The sequence below is a fragment of the Daucus carota genome, chromosome 3 (genome assembly GCF_001625215.2).
Source record: "Daucus carota subsp. sativus chromosome 3, DH1 v3.0, whole genome shotgun sequence".
Classification (NCBI taxonomy): domain Eukaryota; kingdom Viridiplantae; phylum Streptophyta; class Magnoliopsida; order Apiales; family Apiaceae; genus Daucus; species Daucus carota.
In genome coordinates, this window is record NC_030383.2 from 5783347 (window position 1) to 5800107 (window position 16761).

The following is a 16761-nucleotide window of genomic DNA, read 5'->3' on the forward strand; positions in this document are numbered from 1 at the left end:
AGAAATGGTTGGGACGGGGAAGTAGGTAAAAAATATTACCGAACTCATGGTCAACTTGTTGTGGGATCACTGTACTCAAAAAGCTTGCAAATGAATCACATAACTAGATTTAACCTGTAGTCAAATGATTACACCAATAAAACCTTATATTCAGCTAACCGTCGTTAGAACAACCGTTAAGTATAAATTGACTTTAACGGAATCCGTTAACAAAAATAAAAATATATGATAAAAATTTGAAAAAAATCAAAAAAACTATGAAAATAGGAAAATTTTGAGAAAAATATCAAAAATCAATTCTTTTAGAATCTAAGAAAAACTAAAAATTTCAAAAAATCAGAAAATTCTGAAAAAACTTTTAAATATATGAATTTTTAAAAAAAAATATGAAAAATTGTAAGAACTTCGAAAAAATTCTAATTTTTTAAGACTTCAAAAAAATCTGAAAATTTGAAAAAAATAATTAAAAACTTCAAAAAATCTGATTTTTTTTATCAAGTCATATAATATGACTTGATCAAAAAAAAATTCAGATTTTCCCCCAAATTTTTTCAAAGCTTTTAGATTTTTTCCAAAAGTTCTACATTTTTTCAAATTATTAAAAAAAATTCCATATTTTTCAAAAAAATTCAAAATTTTCACTTCTTTTTTTTGAAATTTTCAATATGTTTTAGATATTTTAAAAAAATGGAATGCATGAAAAAGAGGCCGGAACTGTCCAACAGCCGTTTCAAATAAGTAACCGATACCTATAAATGTAGGCCCCTGTGGGACCACATAGAACTATTATCGGTAGGACCCACAAATCACCAGGATATTGTATTTTATATAGTACTCCCTCCGTCCCCCTCAATTGTTTACGTTGGAGGGGGACACGGAGACCAAGACAATGTATGAAAAATGAGTAAAGTTAGATAAAAAGTGGGTAAAGTGGTGGGACCCATCAATATTTAATAATAGATTTGAGATAGTGGAGGAAAGTAGTGGGTGTAATAGTAGTTTTTATTGTTAAATATGAGATAGTGGGGAAGATAGTGGGTGTAATGATGGAAAAACTTACTATTTATGATAACGTAAAGAAATGAGAGGGACATCCCAAAATAGTAACTGTAAAGAAATGAGAGGGACAGAGGGAGTAGTACTAGTAATATTCATAACTGACTTTCTATAAGTAGCAGCAGGATCAGGACAGCTGCATAATACTCCCCGTCTCAAGCATCACAATAAGCAATACCCCTCTCTCTCGATATCAAAATCAAATAGATACTCCCCCCATCTCTCTCTCCTTTCCGCTCTCGCCAGATTGTAAGCCTCTCTCTCTCTCTCTCCCTGGCCAGATTACTCTCTCTCTACGAATATGTATATATCCATAGTTGCAGATAGCATGTAGATTTTTTTGATTTACAATTGTCTATCTATATCTACTTATCAAATCGATATCTACATGCGATTGTATGCAGGTGCTCTAATTGAGGTGCGCTCGCTTCTTCTTCTGTTCTGGAAAATGAAAACACTTCGACGTCTCACAAAGTCTAAGCCTCCCGTCAAGAACGATCAAGGTCAATTTCTTTCTTTTCTGTTCATCTGCGTGTATATCTTGTTGGTTATTTTAGTGTAATTGAATTAACTAGTTGATCAATGTAATCATAATGTTACATCGAACAAGTCAGGAGAGTACGGAGTGTATGCTTAGTTCGAGTTTATTATGATTATAAGTGCTTATGAGGCATGTTCATTGGCATTAGACACATCTATTGGAAGAGAAGTGTCTATTGGCATTAGATTTATCCATTGACATTAGACACATCTATTAGGATAAGACATGTCTATTGCCATTAGACAAATCTATTTGGATTAAGATGTGTCTATTGTCAAAAGACACATCTATTGACATCTATATATAGATGTTGCATTGATCATTTCAAGGATATGGTTCATTTGAAATACACAACAAAACACATTCTCTCTTCTTGCAGAATTTCTGATTTTATCCGATTGAATTATTTGGTGAACCACAAATAACTTCAATCTGAAAGTGTTCACACGACTTCAGAAAAATCCAAGTCACCACCAAATTATACAACAAAGATTGAAGTTATTCTATTCTGAAGATGACGAACGGAGAATCTGCAAAAGACATGACAAGTAAGTTTGCAAAATTGGACAAGTTTGAGGGTCAAGATTTTCGAAGATGGCAAAAGAAGATGCATTTTTTGTTGACCACGCTAAAGGTTGTGTATGTTCTAAGTACTCCCATGCCCGAAGAGATTGAGAATGAAACTATTGAACAAACAAGGCAACGCTGCAAATGGGAAAACGATGACTACATCTGCCGCGGTCACATCCTAAACGGTATGTCTGATTCCCTTTTCGATGTATATCAAAATGTTGAGTCAGCGAAAGAATTGTGGGATTCTCTTGAATCCAAGTACATGGCAGAAGATGCTTCTAGTAAGAAGTTTCTGGTCAGTAATTTTATGAATTACAAAATGGTCGATTCTAGACCGGTGATGGAACAATACAATGAATTGTTAAGGATTCTGGGACAGTTTGTTCAACACAATCTGAAGATGGATGAATCTATCTCTGTTTATGGTGTTATTGACAAACTGCCACCATCATGGAAGGATTTTAAACACACCTTGAAACATAATAAAGAAGATATGACATTGGTTGAACTTGGAAGTCACTTCCGAATTGAAGAGGCTTTGAGGACTCAAGAAAATGAGAATAATCCTAAGGGCAAGAACCAAGTCGGTAACTCTTCTGTGAATATGGTTGAAGATGGTGGATGTTATAAGAATCCTAAAAACAACAAGGGTGACAAACGGAAATTCAAAGGAAACAACAACTTTTCCAACAAGAGGCCTAAGATTGCATGTTGGAAGTGTGGCAAACCTGGACATTTCAAGAAGGATTGTCGGGTGGGTAAAAGTAAGCAAGAAAGGCTTAATGCTGGTCCAAGTGGATCCAAGGATCCAGAAAAGCAACAAGGTCAGATTTTGATCAAAAATTGTAATTCTGGTCAGAATTATGTATCATTGATATCTGATGCATTTTATGTGCAGGATGATAATGTTGCTTGGTGGATTGATTCTGGAGCAACAAGTCATGTATGTAAAGATCTTCGTTGGTACACAGAATTTCAACCAATTGAAGATGGATCTATCTTAAAGATGGGAAATGTTGCAACTGAACCGATCAAAGGACTAGGAAATGTTAAGCTAGTGTTTACTTCAGGAAAATGTATATATTTAAATAATGTGTTGTATGTTCCTGGGATTCGAAAGAATCTCTTGTCTGGTGTTGTATTAAATAATTGTGGATATAAGCAAGTTTATGAAAGTGACAAGTATATCTTGTCAAAACATGGCACTTTCGTTGGCTTTGGTTACTTATGTAATGGCATGTTTATGTTGAATGTAAATACTCCATTTAATGATGAATCTTCTTGCATGGCTTCTACGAGTACTAGCATAAATTTGCATAAATCAGAATTATGGCATGCTAGACTAGGACATGTACATTATAAAAGAATAAAGGATATGTCTAAAATGAGCCTCATACCTGCTATTGATTTAAACAATGAAAAATGTAAAACATGCATGTTAACAAAGATAACTAGAAAGCCCTTTAAAGTTGCTAATAGGGTGTCTGATGTATTAGAATTGATACACAGTGATTTGTGTGATTTTCATTCTACACCATCATTAGGAAATAAAAAGTATGTTGTTACTTTTATTGATGATGCTTCTAGATATTGTTATGTATATTTGTTGCATGCGAAAGATGAAGCTCTTGACTCCTTTAAAATATATAAAGAAGAAGTAGAGCTACATCATCATGGTACCTTGATTAAAAATTTACGTACCGATAGAGGAGGTGAGTATTATGATCCGGTATATTTTCAATCTACTGGTATAATACATCAAACCACGGCTCCTTATACACCACAACAAAATGGTGTGGCAGAAAGAAAAAATAGGACATTGAAAGAAATGGTTAATTCCTTGTTGTCCTACTCGGGTTTGAGTGAGGGTTTTTGGGGTGAGGCTATGTTGACAGCCTGTTATTTATTAAATCGAATTCCTAGTAAGAGGAATAAAATTACCCCTTATGAACTTTGGTATAATGAGTCACCAAAATTGAGTTTTCTGAGAGTTTGGGGATGTAGAGCAGTTGTAAGACTCACTGAACCCAAAAGAAGAAACTTGGGTGAACGAGGTATAGATTGTATCTTTGTTGGTTATGCGGAGCATTCCATCGCATATAGATTCTATGTGTTAGAATCTAATGGCTATGTGCCTGTGAACTCGATTATCGAGTCAAGAGATGCTATCTTTGATGAAAACAGATTTACATCTATACCTAGACCGAGGGACATGCTTCAATCTTCTTCTAGTAGGAACTCAGTTTCTACTGAAGATGTTCATCAACCGTCTGAACCAAGGAGAAGCACTAGAGCTAGAAAAACAAAGTCTTTTGGAGATGATTTTCATCTTTATCTAGTTGAGGGTTCTAGAGATGAAATTAAAGATCAATACCAATATTGTTTTATTATTGAGGAGGATCCAAAAACTTTTACCGAAGCTATGACATCGAGAGATGTTGCATTTTGGAAGGAAGCTATCCAGGATGAAATGGATTCTATCATGAATAATAATACATGGGAATTGAGTGATTTGCCCCCTGGCTGTAAAGCATTGGGGAATAGATGGATCTTCAAAAGGAAAATAAAGGTGGACGGTTCGATAGATAAGTTTAAAGCCAGATTGGTAATCCAAGGCTTTAGACAAAAGGAAGGGATTGATTATTTTGATACTTATGCTCCTGTTGCTAGGACTTCAACTATTAGGTTGTTAATAGCACTTGCTGCTATACACAACCTTGTCATTCATCAAATGGATGTAAAAACTGCATTCTTGAATGGTGAATTAGATGAAGAGATTTATATGAAACAACCCGAAGGGTTTGTTGTGCCTGGTTGTGAGAACAAGGTGTGTAAATTGAAGAAATCAATTTATGGTCTAAAGCAAGCACCTAAGGATTGGCACGATAAATTTGATAAAGTGGTCTTGTCTAATGGTTATGTTATTAACCAAGCAGACAAGTGTGTATATAGCAAATTTGATTCTTCTGGTAAAGGAGTTATAATTTGTTTATATGTGGATGACATGTTGATTTTTGGTACAGACCAAAATCAAGTGGATAAAACCAAGAAGTTCTTGTCATCTAATTTTGATATGAAAGACATGGGGGAGGCTGAAGTGATTCTTGGTATAAGGATCAAGCGTGAGAATAATGGTATTTCAATTTCTCAATCTCATTATATTGAGAAGATTTTGAAAAGATTTAATTTTAAGGATTGTTCTCCAGTTAGCACTCCTCTTGATCCTAGTATTAAACTCCTACCAAATAAAGGTGTTTCAGTATCTCAACTTGAATACTCAAGGGCTATTGGTAGTCTTATGTATGCCATGATAAGCACTCGGCCAGATATTGCCTATGCTGTTGGGAAGCTTAGTAGGTACACTAGCAAACCAAGTTCTCATCATTGGCAAGCCTTAAGCCGAGTATTCAAGTACTTGAAAGGAACCATGGATTATGGTTTGACGTATACTGGATTTCCTTCGGTTATTGAAGGTCATTCAGATGCAAGTTGGATTTCCAATGAGGAAGATCATTCTTCCACAAGTGGATGGGTATTCCTCCTTGGGGGAGGTGCTATCTCTTGGTCATCAAAGAAACAGAGTTGCATTACCGACTCAACAATGGAATCTGAATTTGTGGCATTATCAGCTGCTGGTAAAGAAGCTGAATGGCTAAGAAATCTGATATATGAAATTCCATTGTGGCCAAAACCTATATCACCCATATCAATCAGGTGTGATAGTCTATCTGCCTTGTCTAATGCTTATAGACAAGTGTTCAAAGGGACATCTAGACACATAGGTGTTAGACATAGTATGATTCGTGAGCTTATCACTCACGGTGTTATATCAGTGGAGTTTATAAGAACTCAACGTAATTTAGCCGATCATCTTACCAAAGGATTGAGTAGAGATCTTGTGCACAAGTCGGCTGTGGGGATGGGATTAAAGTCCGTTTAAAAGTCTCTCATGTTGAGAAACCCAATTCTCACCTAGGATTACATTAGGTGCTGAATTCAATGTGGAAACTTAACATCTAGAGATTGGAACGCATTACAACATCATCCCAAGTTATGTGTTCAGACCTGCAAGATAAGGAGGTTGAAGTCTATCTTCTTAATAGTTCTTTTGAAAAATCGCATATGCAGGTGCGAGAATAAAAGAACTACCTATTTGAGCATGAAGTTTAGCCGCTTCAAGAAGCTTGGACTTGGCTTTGATATGCTTAAGAAGGATTGGGACACAAGGCTAGTAAAATATAGTGTCAAGTAAGAACATTTGAGAATGTAAAGTTATGTGTATATTATCTTCATGTATTCATTGTGAATAGTAGAGGTTCAATCCATAGCGATACCTTGATATTCGAATATTTGAAATGTGTAATATACTAATGTGAAATTCAATCGTCATGATATTTCATTTATGCCTAACTTTGTTATTTGTTGTAATTTTGTTTAGTTGATTATGGATTACACTAAAATGGGGGAGGATTGTTGGTTATTTTAGTGTAATTGAATTAACTAGTTGATCAATGTAATCATAATGTTACATCGAACAAGTCAGGAGAGTACGGAGTGTATGCTTAGTTCGAGTTTATTATGATTATAAGTGCTTATGAGGCATGTTCATTGGCATTAGACACATCTATTGGAAGAGAAGTGTCTATTGGCATTAGATTTATCCATTGACATTAGACACATCTATTAGGATAAGACATGTCTATTGCCATTAGACAAATCTATTTGGATTAAGATGTGTCTATTGTCAAAAGACACATCTATTGACATCTATATATAGATGTTGCATTGATCATTTCAAGGATATGGTTCATTTGAAATACACAACAAAACACATTCTCTCTTCTTGCAGAATTTCTGATTTTATCCGATTGAATTATTTGGTGAACCACAAATAACTTCAATCTGAAAGTGTTCACACGACTTCAGAAAAATCCAAGTCACCACCAAATTATACAACATATCTATTCACTGTTCTCGTTTAATTAATTGTTTGTCATGTGATTTTTATATGCATAATTAAATGTTTTTTTAATACTATGTGATGGGTGAAAATTGAACTCTTTTCCACTTGTGTTAAATTCAAGAAATGGGTAAGGGAGGACAATCAGCTTACTGATCTATTGTATTAATTGTAATCCATTGATTAGCAGGTCCTGTGTTTATAGTCATGTTAGCTAGCTAGTTTGCTTGCACTTGCTAGGCTTTCTGCCTTCTGTTGTTTTGGTGGGATTTTTGTCCTCCTTTCGCGGGGTATGCCCCGCGATTATGTTCCTTTTTCTCTTAATATATTTTGCTTAGCAAAAAATAAAATAAAAATTGAACTCTTTTTCTTGTATATACCAAATTGATATAATATACTGTATGTGTTTTTTTTATTGAATTTTAAGAAGGTTTTTGAGTTTCATCATCTTCTTCATTTGGTCTTATTAGATGATGTTATATAAATTATCTTCCTTTGTTTATTTTATTCTTTTTGTAATTATGTGTTATGTATTTATTTTACCAAAAATTGTCATTACCATGTCCTTATGTATAAGCCATTTTGGTTATGGCTTTTTTGCAACTTACATACTTTTTTTTATGGGGTAACCTTGCATAATTTGTTTGCCTTTCTGTTAATTTTGAATTTTTGATGTACCCATAGTCCGCATGAACAAGCATCAGGACTTCTGATTAATATAACAGCGGAAAACAGATTTTCTTAAGTGATTTTGAAGCAAGAAAAAAAAACTTGTTTAATTTTTTAGCTTCCTGTGTTCTCCTAATGCTATAGTCCTCCTCATCTTCTATTGGCTCCTGGTGACATTTCCATGTTTGGGCTTGAAGATTTTATATTTGCATAATTTGTCTTTAAAGTTTGGACTGTTTTATTTGCTGGTCATGTGTTTGAATGCTTGTTATTTCATCTTTTGTATCGGAGATCTATTGTGTTTTGATGTTGCCTTGTTCATGATTGCATATCAGGAGGCCGACATGTTCACCAAGCAAAGATTAAATCAAAGCTGCCATTGTCGAGTTTGATTGCTAGATTAATGAGGTTTGATGGATTGAGATTGCAGCGGCCAATTCATAGCCAATGTAATAGCTTTATGGACCAAAATATACCGAGGTTTTCACCCGTAGCATTACAAGTAGACAATCACTTGCTTGACAGCGGCTCACATAAGAAAAGGTTCAGTGACCACCCAGAGTGCAAAGACATGTATGAAGACAAAGCTGGGAAGTCGGGAAATGAGAATGGCATCTTGAGTCGATGTTCTACTTTTGCCAGTACTCAAAATTATCCCAAGCAGTCAAAAATTGGCGGGGAGGAGCAAAAGGGTACTGATAAAGGAACTCTGAGGATTGTACTTCTCCAACCAAATTATGCAATGGAAGGGGATGTACGTAGCTCTTTATCATTACACGATCCTTCACGTGCTAATATTTTTGGCAGTCGGGAATCACAATCTAAAGAAGCTGCCAAAAGGTTCAATGGAGAATTGCAAGAGGTGTTCAGTCGCATGAGAACTGACTTTCCATCTTATGTTAAAGAGATACCTGGGACAGGGGGCCTTCATGACTTCTCTGGAATTGAGTCAGCAAGTGATTCAGAAGTAATAAAAATAACATCCTCTACTCAACAGAATCGTTTATTAGCTGGCAGGCAAAGAAGATACTGTTGAATAGGTGGAGAAGGGCTCAGAGGTATCAACATGCGAGAAATATAGTCCTTTGGGTATTAGCAGTGCAGATGGATGGAAGGACAAGTAATCAAAAGTAAACCAAGATCAAGATCACTTCCTCCTCGTGGTACCAGAAATGAGAAACCAAATGCAAAACGCCAATACCACACTGATGACAAGTTGCTAATGTCTAAAGAGGCCAGATATCTGAGTCAAAGTGATGGAGTGCATGGAAATTTGACTGAGAAAGAAGAATTTTCATCCAAAACTTCAAGATCCAGCAAGAGAAAATCACAGTCTCGGCACAGACGTGCCTCTGAGAATTCCGACCATATTAATCGTGACGATTTAGACCTTGTACAGAAAGATTCTCCAGAAGAAAAGCCTATAGTTCTGTAGTATTAGCCTGCAACATACAAAGCTTTTTTCTTTGGTTTGAACCACTTGTATACAGATATTCCAATATCCCTATGACCCTATCCCTTACTTGTAACAGTCCCGGATTTAAACATTTACTAACTTAATAGTTAATAGCAAGAATGGTGGTAACTTATAGATAATTGAATTAATTATCATTGTGTAACTTTCAAATATATATATATATATATATATATGAAACATGAATTTAGTAATTATCTCTTACTTAATAAATTTAATATTTATATTTTATTTGACAAATTAAGTCAAATGCAACATCACGTACTTGATGCTTTTATCAAATAATTTTCATGAGTTCCAACTTTTATGAAGTTTATAATTTAAAATGCTATGCCTTCTCGCTTGCAAGTCGATTGCTACACTTTTATGCGTATCAACTTCACCAAAATTGATTAGGTATCCGAAGTTCAATTATACTCGATTTCTAAATTATTTGGATCATTTCTCAGATATGATTTGGATGGTTCTACGATCCACGCGAAATTTATGAAATTTTCTTTATTTCAGAGACAGTCCAAAAAACAAAATCTAATTCAAAACTCCAGTAAACTGATATACACAAAAATTACTAAAAGTACACAACTATCTTGGTGTGAGACGTGTGATACTAATTTCGTTAACTGATTCAGAGTCACATTTGCTTGATGAAGAATGATTCTGTTCAGGATTTCTCTCGGAGTAAAAGCCAGGCTCTTTTGGAATAGTCAATTCGATTTTACTACTGAGCATCAGAACCACAGATGACATGCTTGGTCTATCTTCTGGATACTGTTGCACACACAACAGAGCTATTTGAATCACTCGAAACAACTCATAGTGATTACTTGATTCCATGATCGCCGGGTCTACAACATCCAAGTGCTTCCCTTCATTGTATTTTCTCCAAGCCTGAAAAAGAAGTTGATGCCATTTTAAGAAACTCACTACATTGACACATAAATATACACTCTATCGGTTTCCCTGAATTGTATACGTACACTGGGAGATGAGGACACTGTATAGTTCCATAACTTATTTTCAAGATTTCTTTTTTTAGGATAAAAACTTAAACGTATAGAAAATGAGCGGGACAGAGAGAGAGAGTGTATATGGTTTGTGTGTACTTACATGTCCAAGAAGGTTATGATTGTGGGCGGGATGTTTAAAACCTCTGTTTCTCTTCCCGCTTACTATCTCCAGCACCAAAACGCCAAAGCTATAAACATCGGATTTAGTTGAGAATAGACCTTCAATGGCATACTCAGGAGGCATATAACCGCTGAAAATTTGGACAAGCTCAAATTATGACATGTGAAAAACTAATTGAAAATTTTGAAATATTGTAGAGATTCTTACTAGGTTCCAACTACTCTTGTTGTGCTTGCTTCAGTTTCACTTCCTCCAAAAATTCTAGCCATGCCAAAATCTGAAATTTTAGGGTTCATCTCGTGATCAAGTAAAATATTACTGACTTTAAGGTCTCTGTGAATGATTCTTAGCCTGGAGTCCTCGTGAAGGTAGAGTAGTCCCCTAGCAATCCCGTTTATAATGTTGCAGCGCTTCAGCCAGTCAAATGACTTGCATAGTTCTGTATCTGTTATTCATATTTAGCAAATTACTTGAATGAACAAAGTCTATATGTCATTAGCATGGATGGTTTAGTTAGGGCCATACCAAAAATTATAGAATCTAAACCTCTGTTGGGCATATATTCATAGACCAACATTCTTTCTCCTTGTTCAACACAGGATCCAAGAAGTTTCACAAGATTCCTGTGCTGAAGTTTAGCGATGCACGAAACTTCATTCATGAATTCCTCTATTCCTTGTCTTGAAGTTTTTGATAGCCTCTTTACAGCAATCTCTTGACCCTTGTCCAACATACCCTGAAAATAAACGTAAAATTTAAGGAACAGCTTATTACATGTTGATAAGGTGAGTAAGAGGATTATCAGTAAAGAACAGCTCGTGTGTGTGGTAACCTTGTACACAGGTCCAAAGCCACCCTCTCCAAGCTTGTTGTCAGACGAGAAGCCATTGGTGGCTCTAGCAATTTGCAAGATGGTGAACAAAGGTAAATCCAACTCGTTCTTCCCAATTTTGTTTGTTGCCTCGCCATCAAGTCTTAGTACTCCTGCACAAGTGTAAAATACATATGGAGAACTGCATTCCCTCTAATTAAGGCAACTCAATTTTACCGGCATAATACCTTTCCTTTTCAGCTTTCTCTTCCTGAAGGCGTAAAGAAGTAACAGGACTAGTATCACTGTCACTGCTGCTAACAAAGGAATCACAATGACCACCACCCTACTTGTACTTGATTTTTTGCTTTCCTCTGTGCTGTCTAAAAATGAAATTATCCCCATGGTCACTCCTTAATTGACTTGACAGAAGTAAAAGTTACATCTTAGCTATCAGCATTTGTGTGTGTAAGAATCATGGCAGAATGTGTCTGAGAATCGAGGCCACACAAGTTTAAACTTATCTTTTACAGGAAGTAACAGATTTACCTGAATCAGAGGCAGCCATTCTCACATACAAAACCTGTCCGTCGTCTGAGTAGCCTCTCATATCAGCCAGATCGCCAAACCACAGCAAACATCCACTTCCCCCACCTCTAAAATCTGTATTTGAATATGCCGTACAATTGCAGTTGCTCAAGCACAATTTTCTACAATCCTGCAGGGTCAGAGTCGTGTTATACCAGGAGAGTCGCGTGTCTGGCAGTTTGACACCCGAAACCCTGATAAAACCATCTCCTTTCTTACAATCCAGCTGAGTGTTTCGAGCACATCCACCAGACCAATCTGCTGTGTCCCAGTTTTCTTGAAACTTTGGATGAAACCCTTTCATACATTCACATCTAGGGGAACTATTAATGTTACAAATACCATTTCCTCCACAAAATTCATAATCATCACAATCATTCACCCGATAAGACAGATAAACTGACCACACATGAGTCTGCTTATTCCAAATCAGCCGTTGTGTATCGCCATTAGGAGTCAGCACCAACCTAGTAATAGCAGATTCAGAATTATCATTAAGATCAAACTTATAGTATATCTCCCTTGGTGATATAACATATTCAATTCTGTATAATTCAGTTGAATCCTGCTTTGGGAAACCACTATATCCACTCCCAACCCACGGTCCAGTCCTGTACGTAACTTTTGATCCTTCCCACAACAATGACTGAGGGTAACCACCACGATCAGTCCGATAAGTAAACTTTCCAGTAGACGGATCATCGACACTTTTCCAAGAAGTAAAATATCTCTGCAACCCCGAGTCCAAGTCTATCCCGAATTTCATCCCTGGCAGAAAATTATCCACAGGATGATCAAAACTTTGCCAGATGATATTATTTCCATCCCGGAAAACAAGATTCCCTGTATCCAGTAACTGCGCTATAGGATTACTCACTGATCTTGATGAATTTGATGACCATATCATCTTTGTTCCATTAAGTACAAGAATCCCTTGACTAGTCACAGACACTACACCAGAAGTATTTGTTACTGGACTATCTCTGTTAGCTACCCACACAACTGTGTTGCTTGAAATTTTCTTGTACCATATACCAAAATATCGATTCTGTGGAAGGCCAGGGGTGCTGAAAAAGCCCATTTCGAACTCTCCCCGGGCTGAAACAATGGTGTCTCCATTTCTTAAAGGATGAGTTGAGTTTATACTATCAATTGCAGCACAAGTTATGAGTAAAGATATGAAAAATGGCAAGAAAAAAGAGAAGAACATGGTGTGTGTTTCATTAGTATGTGCTTGGTTGCTTAGTCCTCTCTTTCATGTATTCAAATGTGTAACAATGTGATACCTTGACATTTTAGCATCTACTAGAGGATAGGAAAGTTCCAACATTTGACCTGGGTTTGTCCAAATTAGACCCACAACTGGTCCATGTTCGGTCACCTAATAATTTATAAACAAATAAAGCAAAGTAGCCACCTTTGTAGACCTGGGCCAACTGGCTCATAACCTCTCAAATAAGTTGACTCTAGCCCTTCACTGTTTACTTGACGAGTGACCGTATGAACTTGTATGCAGGCCCGTGTCACACTTAAACGAGGGTCCTTTTATTTGCGTGTTTACTTGACGAGTGACCATATTAATCGAAGATTTAATCAGTTTGGCGAGTTATGAATAAAAAAGATATATTTTATTAAAAAAATTCCCTTTTAGAATTCTTAAAATAAAGTGACAGATTATTAGCACAATTTACATGAACAAGTGTAAAAATTGATCAGAAACATACCTTTACTAACCAAATACGTGACTGTTATCAAAATTTTATTCTCTCTAAAACTTATATACACGTTTAAGAACACTTAAACAAGGCCGAAACCTGAATTGTCACCCAACTCAGACGATTATCACCTTGTCTTGGCTAATTGGTGATATAGTCTGATCTGAGTAAGACGGGATTGTTGAGGAGGACGTTGTTGGAGCCGGTGATGTCAAGAGTTGAGCTTTCTTCACTTTCGAGACACTAGCCAGCACAGATAACGGTGTCACTTCTCCAGCAACTGTCAACTTCTTTGCAGCAAAGTCTATGTTAAAAGATGTTACTCCTGTCAACCAAACGTAAAAACAGTCACAGACATGCAAAACCTAATTACAGACAATTGTTAATCTGTGCTATTAGCACATACCTTCCATTTTGGATATATGTTTCCTCATTTTTCTTTCGCATCCTCTGCAATGAAGAGACACACGAAGAACTACTACCTGCAATAATCAAAATGCAATTAATTCAAACAGTTTGGGTGTCTGAATATCAATCGATGCCAGAGCTTTGATACCACGTTCTGAACCAGTCCATCTAAAACCTTAAGGTGCTAGAGCAAGGCCCAAATGAATTTTATGCTATATTTCAACACTATCATTGTAAATAATTAGCATAGAAAAACAGAACCTCTGCTCTCAGTATATATGCAGTACACATTGTCATACACATGTTTATGACAAATTATAATAAGATTATCTATTTTGCAAGAAAAAACCAAAAAGTTTTGAACCTGGTGGTTGGGAGCTGCAGAGGCAGGGGAAGAAGTTACTGGAGAAGAAAAGGAAGAGGTAGCCGAAGATTGTTCCACCATAGCCAATCGAGGATCAAATCGTTGTGAATATACAAATGATTTCATTTCACGAGTACTACTACTATTAGTAGTAGTCAACAAGTACCTTGAAGAATCACCAGGGCTATCGACAATAATCTCATAATCATCTGTAGCAACCTTACTAGTACTACCAGTCTTGTTTACCATTTTGCCAGCACAATCTGCACTACTATTAGTCTTTTTTTCCTTCTTCAATGAAGATATCATATGCGCCTTCTTCTTCTTCTTCTTCTTCTCAGTCTGATGAATAATATCATTCATGCTGTTCACAAAATTTTGGTCTGTAGCTGGTTGAGGAGGAGGGGAAGGTGGTTCAGTGTCTGTAGTATTCATCTGCACTACTTTGCCGAGTCTCCTTGCATCTCGGATAATGGGATTGCAGCGGTCTATAGCTCGACCACCTAAAAAAGTTGTGCTGGAGGGACATGTTGAGGATAATGCCATTGCCAATCCTTCTTCTGCTATGCCTAGTATCATATCTTTTTTTCTCGCAACTAGGTAAATCCTTTTAGATGGGAGCTAGACGTGTGCAAATCTCTTCTTCTCCTCCTTTTTTAAGCTCTAAGCTACATAAAGATGAGTGTAAACTGGATGCGGAGTTGTTGGCATCATAAAGTATTACTAGCTCCCTTCTACTTCCACAAGAGAAAAAATAAAATCTTATAACTTTAACATTATATATATAGGGTCATGTTCCAGATAGAACCATTAGAGAGAGAACCATAGAACCCTTACCTTATTAGGCAAAGGTTCCACAGCCGAACTTAAGTATTGGTTGGGGTTCTGCCGCAGAACTTCACAAAAAAAATGTCAATATTTATGAATTATATTTTTAAATTATTTTTGAACACACACAACGATGAAAAAACATGAAAAAAATATGTATTTAGATTTAGATACTAAAAATCTATTTAAAATTTAGGGTTCTGCAGCAGAACCCTAGTGGTTCTATGGTTCTATTGTAAGGAGTGGTTCTCTCTTGAGCGCATCACAAAAAAAATGTCAATATTAATTCTATTCGAGTTAATATTACACGCAGTTTAATCCCAAGCACAATACTCACGCATCCGCTCCTTATATGTGTTATTAAATTACTAGTTCTCCCTCAAAATTTGAGAAGCAGAACTTAACTGGATCATATATATATATATATATATATATTGTATTATAAACACTCCCCTAACCCAAAAATCCATTTTTGGGTCGAATATAAGATCATGGTTGTCCAGTTTTAGGGCAATAACATATCTCATAATTTATTACGAGAATATTAGGGATGACATGGAATACAACTATCTCTGCCATGTTAAGTAACTAGTTGTGCTATACTCACAAGTCACAAGGCTTTAGCCGGACCGTATATTCTTAACATGTTTAATTATAGAAGGGCTAAATCTGTTTCCAGCGTCTGTGACCGAGGAGACCGGAAATAAAGGCATAAAACTTGCATCTAAATTTCATTATTATACTATGCTGTCTGGCGAAGTTATGATACAGATGACAATTTTCGTTGCGAAACTCAAAAACTAGTAGAAAGAAATGACAGTAATTGAAGATACCAATGATGTTGATATATAAGCAGCGCTAGATGCCATAATCTAGGATGAAAATATGGATAGCAGAAGTTGTTTACTAGTTCCAGGATGAAAAACTTGTTTTAATTATAATAAAATCTTGGGAAGATTAATAGTGTGTAAAATAAATGGCATGGTTGGAGGTGGCCTACAGGTTTGATGAGGTTTTAAAGAAAAACCAGAACGATGTTCATGTATTCAAATTCTGTCAAGGACACGAAAACAACCCGACGGAACTCTGAATAGTGAGCGTGAAACAGTGAAAGTGCATGATTTATTGCTCCTGTTCTTCCAAGAGTAACGATAGTAAAACTTAAAAGGCCTCATACATCACAATTTCTTGAATTAATACCTAAAACATCGGAATTGTGAAAAGTGGTCCGAAAAATCATTTATGAACGCTGGATGATCCAGCATTTTGATTCTTTTAGAAGAAAACGCTACCTCATGTGAAAAATGGCCCGAAATATCATTTATCAAACCGTCTAAAGTTGGCTGTACGAGACAGATATTTACTAGAGGTCTTTTCATCTGAAATCCACTAAAAACCTTGAAAAAATGATTTGCTGTGGATGACTGAGACAGAAAGCTAGTACTTTGTTTCTATCTGAGCACCACAGGCTGATAGAATCAGATACCCGTATACGTTACATATATTTGTGTTATGGAAACGGCATATATTCCACTTCACTTTTGCTTTACTAGACCTTGCCGACCCATATCTAACTTCAAGACTTTCAGGTTCCAAATCAAAGGCTTTATCTATATGCTTACATTCTTCTTTTAAACTGGACCTAA

At 36.0% G+C, this 16761-nt stretch overlaps 3 protein-coding genes across 4 annotated transcripts; 1 reads left to right on the top strand and 2 right to left on the bottom strand.

Moving 5' to 3' along the window:
- Positions 1 to 1195: 1195 nt before the first annotated feature.
- LOC108211895 (uncharacterized) lies at positions 1196 to 9356 on the top strand. Its single transcript, XM_017383608.2, has 3 exons — positions 1196 to 1305; positions 1461 to 1559; positions 8135 to 9356. The coding sequence occupies exons 2-3, from the start codon at positions 1505 to 1507 to the stop codon at positions 8833 to 8835; spliced, it is 756 nt and encodes a 251-aa protein (XP_017239097.1). The 5' UTR covers positions 1196 to 1305; positions 1461 to 1504; the 3' UTR covers positions 8836 to 9356.
- Positions 9357 to 9785: 429 nt separating this feature from the next.
- Positions 9786 to 15045, bottom strand: LOC108214998 (G-type lectin S-receptor-like serine/threonine-protein kinase At4g27290). 2 transcript variants are annotated; one of them, XM_017387292.2, is made up of 9 exons: positions 14288 to 15045; positions 13922 to 13997; positions 11762 to 13840; positions 11461 to 11595; positions 11234 to 11385; positions 10927 to 11137; positions 10609 to 10846; positions 10381 to 10531; positions 9786 to 10161 (listed from the first exon to the last, which is right to left on the bottom strand). In XM_017387292.2, exons 3-9 carry the CDS (start codon positions 13008 to 13010, stop codon positions 9856 to 9858), a joined length of 2442 nt encoding a protein of 813 aa, XP_017242781.1. In that variant the 5' UTR covers positions 13011 to 13840; positions 13922 to 13997; positions 14288 to 15045; the 3' UTR covers positions 9786 to 9855. The 2 variants fall into 2 exon arrangements, with proteins under 2 accessions (XP_017242781.1, XP_017242782.1); XM_017387293.2 differs by lacking the exons at positions 13922 to 13997; positions 14288 to 15045 and having other exon boundaries at positions 11461 to 11634; positions 11762 to 11888.
- On the bottom strand, positions 13632 to 14866 carry LOC108212124 (protein SODIUM POTASSIUM ROOT DEFECTIVE 1). Its single transcript, XM_017383855.1, has 3 exons — positions 14288 to 14866; positions 13922 to 13997; positions 13632 to 13840 (listed from the first exon to the last, which is right to left on the bottom strand). Exons 1-3 carry the CDS (start codon positions 14864 to 14866, stop codon positions 13632 to 13634), a joined length of 864 nt encoding a protein of 287 aa, XP_017239344.1.
- Positions 15046 to 16761: the final 1716 nt, after the last annotated feature.

What these genes read in the sequence shown, in the direction of transcription:
- LOC108211895 (XM_017383608.2), top strand. Translation starts at nt 1,505, where the DNA reads ATGAAAACACTTCGACGTCTCACAAAGTCTAAGCCTCCCGTCAAGAAC. An exon ending in TCCCGTCAAGAACGATCAAG is followed by an intron (nt 1,560 to 8,134) that starts GTCAATTTCTTT and finishes ATTGCATATCAG; the next exon opens with GAGGCCGACATGTTCACCAA.
- LOC108214998 (XM_017387292.2), bottom strand. Translation starts at nt 13,010, where the DNA reads ATGTTCTTCTCTTTTTTCTTGCCATTTTTCATATCTTTACTCATAACT. An exon ending in AATGGCTGCCTCTGATTCAG is followed by an intron (nt 11,596 to 11,761) that starts GTAAATCTGTTA and finishes TTTCATTTTTAG; the next exon opens with ACAGCACAGAGGAAAGCAAA. An exon ending in GCTTTGGACCTGTGTACAAG is followed by an intron (nt 11,138 to 11,233) that starts GTTACCACACAC and finishes GTTTATTTTCAG; the next exon opens with GGTATGTTGGACAAGGGTCA.
- LOC108212124 (XM_017383855.1), bottom strand. Translation starts at nt 14,866, where the DNA reads ATGATACTAGGCATAGCAGAAGAAGGATTGGCAATGGCATTATCCTCA. An exon ending in CTGCAGCTCCCAACCACCAG is followed by an intron (nt 13,998 to 14,287) that starts GTTCAAAACTTT and finishes TGATTATTGCAG; the next exon opens with GTAGTAGTTCTTCGTGTGTC. An exon ending in ACATATATCCAAAATGGAAG is followed by an intron (nt 13,841 to 13,921) that starts GTATGTGCTAAT and finishes TTTGGTTGACAG; the next exon opens with GAGTAACATCTTTTAACATA.